This window comes from Cucurbita pepo, unplaced genomic scaffold (assembly GCF_002806865.2).
Source record: "Cucurbita pepo subsp. pepo cultivar mu-cu-16 unplaced genomic scaffold, ASM280686v2 Cp4.1_scaffold000712, whole genome shotgun sequence".
Lineage (NCBI taxonomy): Eukaryota > Viridiplantae > Streptophyta > Magnoliopsida > Cucurbitales > Cucurbitaceae > Cucurbita > Cucurbita pepo.
In genome coordinates, this window is record NW_019646929.1 from 5,763 (window position 1) to 15,844 (window position 10,082).

Below are 10,082 nucleotides of genomic sequence, written 5' to 3' on the forward strand. Positions count from 1 at the left end.
ACCCAGCGGTGTGCAAACTGACTGGTGAGTCCATATTCGCACAAATGGGCTGTGTGTAGAGTATATAGTACACATCTAAGTTACCCGTTAGGATAATACCATAGAAAAATAGACTAATATAATAGGTTCTGTCATTGCATTCACATGTTCTTACATTTAACCCCAATAGTCGGTCACTTACTAAGTATTTCTTTAAATACTCAAACCATGTGCTACTACATTTTTCAGATTAAAGCAAAACAGTCTTATACGGTTGACGACAACATCGCAATTCGAGACCATTGTACATGTATAGAATAGTCGTATTTATTTTTTTAGAACGTTTATTTATTTTATTTATTTAGGGATGGTTACTTTTTTGTAAACTTCTTGGTAATTTAACAACAAATAATTTTGAGATTATTTTATTCGAAAAGTTGAGGCCACATTGAATTGAATGAATATCCAAAATTAAATCCAAACTCCACAACACAACCGCCTTATCCAAAATGATTGCTTTCTTTTTCTGGGGTCCATGACAGAAATTTCTAAAAATAACGAGGCGATAAAGCAATTATATAAATCCCAAGGGACTTTTTTGAAAATCTGGCTCTTTAAAAGCGAAAACTGAATGTTTTTGTTGATGCAAAGTCACGACGGGGTCGTTTTGATCTGTTGAAGCCCACTCTCATCTCGCCACTACCACAGGCGTCTCTCTCTCTCTCTCTTTCTCTCTCTCTCTCTCTCTACACCACTTTGATTCTGTAAACTCCATTTCTCTCACTTCTTGCTATCATGGTGGAACCGGTGGAGCTACCAAGTCGACTCGGAATTCTTCCGTTCAGGAATAAGGTTCTTTTGCCCGGCGCCATCATTCGGATTCGATGCACTTCGTCCAGCAGGTACGCCTCAAGAATGCTACTGATTACATCTCTGTTTTCTTGCTCTGTCTTTTCCATGGATGATTTTACTTTAATGCAAAATCATGATGTGTTTTCCCGACCTTCAAATAAATTCTGATTCACTTCATTTTGGTCTCTGCGATTTTGACCTTTTCTTTTATTCGGTAATTTGGTATCTCTATCTTTGGATCATCAATTTCTCGCCGTATCGTGATGTTCGCATTTTTTTTTGAAAAGTGAGATACCGTTATTTGATTTTTTGGTTGTTTTTTTGGGCGATTGAGGAAGGTCATTTTGTCTAAAAAGTTCTGATGATCACTTTTCAGTTCAACTTGTATGGAACTGAGTTATAACTTTTCGGATTCCTGAATTAATTTCTTTATTGGGAAAATCTGATATTGGATACTACTTGCTTGGTAAATTTGTTTTTGCTTTATGAGATTGTGCACATTTTATGGACGTTGACGAAAGGTTGACGAGAAAAAATGTTTTACTATGGACGCAGTGTTAAACTGGTGGAGCAAGAGTTGTGGCAGCGAGAAGAGAAGGGGTTGATTGGTATTCTTCCAGTTCGAGATGATGCAGACGCATCAGCAATAGGGCCTGTGTTATCTCAAGGTAGTTGATTTGCTACGTTTTTCATAACCCATCAAGTGTTAGGTGGCTGCATTTTGATTAGAAATTACATTGTATTGTTCCGCGATGGATGTGTTCGTACTATTTCATCATGGAATGCTGAAGTAAAGATCATTAAACTCTTTCAAACAAACATAATGGTTAGGTGTGGGAAGCGATCCTGGAGATCGTAGCTCAAGGGCTCAATCTGGATCCTCTGACTCACAAAGAGTAGATGGGAAAAATCATCAGGAAGTAATTCAATGGCATTCAAGGTATAGTATCTATTTGTATCTAGTCATTTCATCATCTAGTTGTTACTATTTAATCAACCCCATAAGATAGCAGAAGCGCCTGTAAGTTTTTCCCTTTTCTCCCCCATTGGATTCAATGTCTTTCTCCATACAGCTCAATATACAAGTTTATCAATGTTGTTTATATAATTTTACAAAATTCAAGATGCGGTAATAGTTGAGATGCTGGTTCTCTAAAATTATTTTCATCAGGGGTGTTGCTGCTCGTGCCTTGCAGCTGTCTAGAGGAGTAGAGAAACCAAGTGGAAAAGTGACATATACGGTTGTGCTAGAAGGTTTATGTAGATTTTCTGTCCAGGAACTTAGCACCAGAGGAACATATTATACTGCAAAAATATCACCCTCAGAAATGACAAAGGCAGGTTGGTGGTCAAATGCATTTTTGTATTCTGTTAGTGGGTTTGGTTATGATTTTTTGGACCATTTTGATTGGTATGGAAATTTTGGTATTTTTCCCTCCATTCAGTTTCTGCAACAATTTATTCGTATTGGAAGTTAAAAGCACTCCGGGCTGACCCTAAGTTCTCCATGAAGGAGCTGACTAAACAAGGAAGAAGCCTAGATAAAATCACATTCTAACTAGGATAGTTTGTTTAAACACAAAGAACAGTGTTGTAGATCTTTCTTGCGTTGAAAAGGGCTCTAGATTAGAAGCAACCTGGACCACGTCATTCTGGAAGTGATAAACGAGGAACAACAATAATTTACTGTACACATGCACCTATATTCTAACTGACAAACAAGGAAAGTTACTCGTTAGCTGGTAAATGAACTACATCAAGACCGCAGATATTTAATAGGACTTGTCTTTAATCACCAAAGTGCTTCCCTATTAGATAACCTGTTTTTTACCAGATAGAAGTTGAGAGGCTACATAAGTTTCATTTAATGTAACTTGTTATAAAAAAGTTTATGGTTGATGTCATGATGAATTTAAAAGTTCTAGTATTTAAATTTGGAACTAAGAACTTGGGGTTTGATAGGGTCAAAATGTATTTTGACTTAGGCGTATGTGTGTGTAAAAAGTTGATTTTTAATTTATGGTTTTGAAGGATTTACTGCCTTGAGAATGTATTAAGAACCATGATACAGTGTCAGGAGGAGGCATGTAAAGCAAAAATACTTACCCGTTGTGTATTTTGGGTTCTAGTGAACAGTCCCTGTGAAGCTTGCTTTCCTGTTTTATCGTATGCTTTTCTTTGAAAGTGGTTTTCCCTAAAGATTTTTTTGAGTTTGTTGATTGAANTTTTTTTTTTTTTTTTTTTTTTTTTTTTTTTTTTTTTTTTTTTTTTTTTTTTAACTCATCTGCTGATGTTGCTCGTTGCTTCCTTCTTTCTCATCTTAATTAGAGATGGAGCAAGTGGAGCAAGACCCAGATTTTATTTCATTATCTCGACAATTCAAAGCTACTGCAATGGAGCTTATATCTGTTCTTGAACAGGTACTCAATGGTGATATCTCTTTTGTTTTATTGCATGGTTATTACCTTTACTTAGGGTGTCAAGAGATAGCATGTGTTTCATGAAATCAAGATTTTTTCATTTTTTTAACAGGAAACAATAATTTCATGAAAGCAAGATATGAAATAATTAATTTTCTGGCCTAGTCGTTTGACATGAAGCAAGATAATTGCTGAAGTTCTAGTTGAAAGAATTCAATTGGTTATTCCAAGAACTGTAATCGACAAATAATTTGCATTTGTTAGAGATGGTTGAATTATTGGAAGGTGCTTCTTTCTCTAGTAGGGACAATAAAATAATATAGAAGACTGATCCAGGGGCTGTTTTCTTTTTATCTCTTTGGTGAAATGCAAGTTGTATTTCCCTCAAAGTTATCAAGGTGTGGTTATTCCGGCATTCATTGTGATTATGGATAGAAAAAGAGGGGATTTAATCCTTCGTTGGTGATATTTCTTCTTTAGAGTGTCCTTCTTTCATCAATCTTGACCTATCCCTTTTTGGCCTTCCAAATTCTATGGACTTAAAAAAGGATGAAACAAGCTTTGGAAGATGAAGTTGTCACCTCTAGGACCGAGAAAGAATTTTTAAGCTCACCTATGCATGGAATAGTTGAGACCTTAGAGAATATTATTAATGTCTCAGTTGGGTCGGAAAACACAACTTATGAAGATTCAAGGAAGGCTGAAATTAATGGCCAAGAGTTGCACGTGTAGGAAGCATTCATTGATTTAGAAAATGAGAACTTAATAACTTCAGGGGATATCAGATTTAATACTCGAAGTATGCTTGAGTTAGATTCATCTCTCTCTTTGTTGCTGCCCCACAAGAATTAATTCAATCAAATCCGTTCTTCTGCGTTCCAATGGTATTAAATGAGTTAGGTTTCTCATCCAAGACATGAAATGACGTGGATTTATCATCCCAAGAAATGAAGCATAACTTGAGAAATATTACTCTGCCTTCGAACATTTAGAAAATTCAAGCATCATCGAAGTAAAAGATCGTGATATGAAAACTCTAGCCACTTGAATCTAAGAACCCTCGTGGATATGCAAACCCCTAGATCACAAATGTTGAAACCCCAAAATCAAGATGATTTCATCTCAAATGGTATGGAACTCTTGTGAATAAGACCTTTAGATCTAAGATATCAAAGAACTCCAAAACGATAAGAAATCACCTCAAGAGAAAGTAAGATCTGGATTACCTTGTTGATCAAATATCTCAAAGCAAGAAAAACTTGTCTGAGATTTGAATCACTCCACGAGGAAGATTGATCAGGTCAAGCTTGAATGATTCTAAACATGCAACTTAAACTACATAGAATTGCAGAGAAACGTAATTCTAGACTAAAAGAAAGCACAAATGCTATTTTTACTATATTTTTCAAATCTACTTTACAAAGACAACATACGTGGCTTTATATAGCCTCAAATGAAACCATTGACCTTCCATGATGCATTTCAAGAGTTCTAACCTTCCTATCTTACGGCCATAATTAGTATGTAAACGTAACCTAAAAAGTAAATCAAAAGTCTTAAAACAAAGAATACACTAATAAAACACCATAAATCTAAATTTCAATTATCTATCAAGAATTTATAACCATCTAAGAATAAATGAAGTTCTCCTTGAAGTATTTTGAAGCCCTTGTTGTATAAATGAAGCTTGATTCTTCTAAATGAGACTTGACTTCATTTCATGTAACTTGACTTTATCTTGTCGTAATTGGACAACTTCTTCACAACTTCTTGAAGTTCATATTGTACGATTTAGATGCCACGATTTATATTAGATCATTTTTATTGCAACTTATTCAAAACATCACCCAAGGAAAATTCCCTCTGCCTGTATGAATTTTATAGCCTCTGCTTTAAACACTCTTAATGATGATGTAGTTGAAGAATCTTGTTAAAGGTTTTGATTCCAGTAAAAAAGCAATGGAATAATCATGAATTTGAACTAAAGGAAACAAATTAGCCGAAGTATATTATAAACATGTGTTTAGCTGGATCAACATTTTCTAAGGGCGTTTCACAATCTTCTAATGTTCATTCAATTCCCACTTCAGTTCCTTATAATGAACCAGGTAATGAATCTGAGGTTAGTTTGAGCAGAATGTAGTTGGATTCTCCAGTTAATTCTTTGGACAATAACAATGTGGAAAAGAAGTTAAGGAGCCATTTCCGAATCACATCTTAGAATCTCAAATTCCATGCATGTTTTCCTCTTTAATTGAGCTGATTTCACATCCTAGAATCTCAAATTCCTGCATGTTTTCCTCTTTAATTGATCTTAGTGGTTTACAGATGCAAGAAATTCCATTGTAAAATGCCTCAGGAAAATGTTAAGAGGACTCATAAGAAATACTTTTAATGTTTCANAAAAAAAAAAAAAAAAAAAAAAAAAAAAAAAAAAAAAAAAAAAAAAAAAAAAAAAAAAAAAAAAAAAAAAAAAAAAAAAAAGAATCAATGATCAATGGAAAATTTTGTTTATCAACGGAGATTTTACTTTTCTAGATTATATTTATTCCGATCTCTGTTAAAACCAAGTCCATTAAAGTTCATCTATCACTTATGTAATTACTATATACGTCTATGTCATCTCTGGGATAGTAATTCACACCTTTTTCCACTTCTAGAAACAAAAAACTGAAGGAAGAACAAAAGTTCTTTTGGATACAGTTCCAGTTCATAAACTGGCTGATATATTTGTTGCCAGTTTTGAGATGAGTTTTGAAGAGCAATTATGCATGCTGGATTCGGTTGACTTAGGAGTAAGGCTTTCCAAAGCAATGGAGTTAGTTGACAGGCATTTACAGGCAAGTCTTATATCAAAGAGTAAACAATAATGAATGTTCTCTTCACTTTTCCCTTTTCTTCTTGTGGAGTCATGTTGTTATTAACTTGCAACAGTCAATACGTGTAGCAGAGAAGATTACGCAGAAAGTAGAAGGACAATTATCAAAATCACAGAAAGAATTTCTCTTGCGTCAGCAGGTTAGCTTTCTCACCGTAATTATAGTTCTTCTGTAGTCGAGCAGTAGGAACATCATATTATATCCAAGATTTTTGTTCTTTCACGTTGTTATTGAGTTTGTATACATTATCACTACAAGATGGATGGGCGTTGGAGTTGATGCTTTATCAATGGTGTCATGTCTAATGGCATGTTATTTATCTATAATTGTGAAAGTCCACAAGTTTGTTGAATTCTATTTTGCTGTATACCTGCCGTCTTAGCTATCGATGCATATGGTTTTACATTATTAACAACCAAGTATGTTGAATTCTATAGTGTCATTTTTGGTTTTTACATTAGTAACATCTAACAATCTTTTCAAACAATCGGCTAACCTCAACACCTTTAGTTAATTTTATTACTTTATTAGAAATGCTATGTTCAACTTAAATATAAACTGATTGTGGTTTTGATTACGTGTTTGTTCCAATTTAATTTCATTTTCAAGTAATTTAATTTACTGAGGTTCTTATTGAGATTAATTTCAATTTTTTCTGAGAAATCTGTTGTTATGGTCATCTGACAAAGGTCAGGTTTCACCATGTGATTCGGTAGATGGTAATTAGTAGGTAATACGAATCTGATGACTGGCGTTGCTGGCTCATCATAACTATCCTAGACTACCAACCACCCTTGCCATTTATTGCATGATGTGTAGATGAGGGCAATAAAGGAGGAGCTTGGTGATGACGATGATGAAGATGATTTTGTTGCCCTGGAAAGAAAGATGCAAAGTGCTGAAATGCCTGCCAATATCTGGAAGCATGCTCAGAGGGAGTTGAGGTATGACTTTCTGAGAAGACATAGTATAGGTTTCTTTTTTATGCAGAAAAAGTTTTTATTTGCTAACCACAGTTAGGACTAGCAAAACACAGGGAAAAAAGATAGTGAAATAATTTCTCCTTGTTTTGTTTTGTTTTTTATTGTTCAAATGGTGGTTATATCTAATCTTGTGGTGGGACGTGTAGTCTGACCGTTGGTTTTACAGCTTGATAAAAGCGGATGTTTGAAGAATTTTTCTGAAAATTATATCTTTGAATATTATTATCTGATATGATACATGCAGTCCTAAAAAAAAATAAGAAAAGAAAATGCGTGTGCCATTGCTTACAAGTATAAGAACTAAGTGCTTCAATTAATTTATTGCTCAAAGATAGGAAAGAAAAAAAAGTCCAGTAAAAAGCTTTACTAAGTGTACCCTTCGTTATCGGTGAGGGAAAAAAAATCTTAAACCTTGTAGAGATACAGGGTGATAAGTGAATAACGAACTGAATTTTCCTCCCACTCATTGGGTGTGCTCAATCAAAGATTGTAGGCCTCCTAGGGCAGTCCTGAGGGAACATCAATGTCTTGGACTCTAATCTTCAGATGGAAAACTTAATAAATAAAATCTCTTGATTTCCCTTGCTGCTAGTGTGGGGCATGCAACATCTTCCCATGGATTAGTGAGGGTGCCCGCAATAAAATGGTCACTACAATTAAAAAGAACATAAGAAATGCCTCAAAAGACCGGTCCATTGGAGTAAATAAGGAGTGTGCCCTTGTGCTTGGGCTTGGGTTATGTAGAATAAACTAGACTCTCTCCTGCCACTTTTGGAGGGTAACTGGTACAGGAGGTAGGTGAGTTACCATTTAACAGCTTAATGTTTTTGTTGTACCATTTGTTTTCTTATATGTTACTACTAGAAGATCTCTGTTAAGCATTATTGTGTTAACTGTTAGCTGCTGTGAAGGGGATCTTTTGCCTTTCTGAGCTCTTTAGTATATCAGTATTATCAAGGAATTCCTATCTGTAGGCTGCAACATTTGGTATCAAAATGATATCCTTGTCTGGAGAAAAGGCGGCCACTGGTAGAGGCCTAACATGTTCTATTGTCAAGTACCAAGGGAAGTAGCTTTGTGGTGCTATACGCAATATCAAATATGCACAACCAACCTTGGAAACTGGCTAGAAAAATTAATGTTTCTACAAGAAATGATCAATGACATTAACGTGCCTTTGATTTTGATATACTCTATCATGGTTTGCTAATTTTCCTAGCTGCATTCTGAATCTCTGATCAGCTGAGATTTTTATATAACGGCCAATTTTTCACCTTTACTTCTATAACCTTCATAGGAGCCTTAAAAAGATGCAACCTCAACAACCTGGGTACAACAGTTTGCGTGTTTACCTTGAGCTTCTAGCTGACCTTCCTTGGAAAAAGGAAACTGAAGAACTTGAATTAGACCTGAAAGCTGCAAAGGAACGTCTTGACAGTGACCACTATGGTTTGGTCAAGGTCAAGCAACGAATTATTGAATATCTTGCTGTTCGGAAGGTAACTTGATGTCTAACATTTTCTCAATCCTCAATATTTTTATCTTGAGTTTAAGTTTGGTATGTTATATGATGACACCATCCAACATTTACAGCTTAAGCCAGATGCAAGAGGGCCCGTGCTCTGCTTTGTTGGGCCACCAGGTGTGGGAAAGACATCTTTGGCATCATCTATTGCTGCTGCTCTGGGCAGAAAATTTGTACGCATATCCCTGGGTGGTGTTAAAGATGAGGCTGACATTAGGGGTCATAGGAGGACATACATTGGAAGCATGCCAGGGCGTCTTATTGATGGACTGAAGGTCTTCCCCTCTCCTCCTATTGGTTTAATAACTGCTTTTTCACATTTTTTATTTAGCCAAAGCTTCTTTCAGGTTACTGTTAGATTTGACTTTTGTTTGGTTGATCACAGTCGATAGTGTTTGATGCTTCTTGTACAATCCATTTGTGTCTGGCATCATTTATCCTAATCTTACCTTGTGAGCTTTAGTCTGGATGTTTTTCCTTTCAAGAAGGCTAAGGTTCTTATCAATGGTAAGAAATCTTTGGGAGTGTGGTTAGGAAGGAATAGGAGAATATTTTTAAGGGTAAGGAAAGAGACTTTTTATTTTTTAGGCATTTCTACTTTTGCTGATTTGAACTGAGAGTGTCTTAGATATAAATTTTGTTGTTATTCTTCTCATCTAATTGCAGTTGATCGACTTTTTCTTAATCTTTGGGTGACTAGGTTTGATGCTTTATCTACCCTTGAAATTTCTTTTTTAACATTTGACAGAGAGTAGCTGTTTGCAATCCAGTGATGCTATTAGATGAAATTGATAAGACAGGATCTGATGTGCGGGGAGATCCAGCTTCAGCTCTTCTGGAGGTTCTTGACCCTGAACAGAACAAAAAGTTCAGTGATCAGTATCCTAATCTAACATATTTTATTTATCTGTACACAGCCCGCATTTTGGTCATAGAGTTAGCTTTTAGCTTCTGTATGTTTTTATGAAGGCAGGGATGAAGGTAAGAATAATTTAGTTTTAAAAATTGAATGTTAAGCATTAGGGCATTGATAACTTCATTTTTGAAATCAAGTGTTATTTGGTCCGTCGTTATGGATATTCCTGGTGAATAAATGTTTTCTTGAAAAAAAAAGAAAAAAAAAAGGCAGCTATGGAGTTCAAAGTACTGGTTCTGAATTGAAGGTTTTAAATAGATCAAAACTTCAATGTTCTTGGAAATGTCTGCCGAGGCGTCAACTTTTTTCTTCTGTTTGTGAAATTTGTTTTTGTGAGAGTTGAAAGAAATAATAGGCTCTTAAGGAAATAAATAGTGATTGAATGTCTAGGTTTCATATTTGAAAAGAAATGATACTTATTGAGGATGAGGTTGAAATCATGAGTGAGCTGCATAATCAGCTTAATCTTTTTTCTTTTTTCTTTTTTTTTTTTTTTTTTTTTTTTTTTTTTTTTTTTTTTTTTTTTTT

The 10,082-nt window shown here is 34.9% G+C and overlaps 1 protein-coding gene across 1 annotated transcript; it reads left to right on the top strand.

The window, feature by feature from the left end:
• Positions 1–672: 672 nt before the first annotated feature.
• Positions 673–9,742, top strand: LOC111785756 (lon protease homolog 2, peroxisomal-like). The gene is made up of 11 exons (XM_023666147.1): positions 673–881; positions 1,387–1,499; positions 1,663–1,771; positions 2,003–2,172; positions 3,160–3,251; positions 5,912–6,091; positions 6,186–6,269; positions 6,950–7,074; positions 8,411–8,612; positions 8,707–8,913; positions 9,387–9,742. The coding sequence occupies exons 1-11, from the start codon at positions 775–777 to the stop codon at positions 9,603–9,605; spliced, it is 1,608 nt and encodes a 535-aa protein (XP_023521915.1). The 5' UTR covers positions 673–774; the 3' UTR covers positions 9,606–9,742.
• Positions 9,743–10,082: the final 340 nt, after the last annotated feature.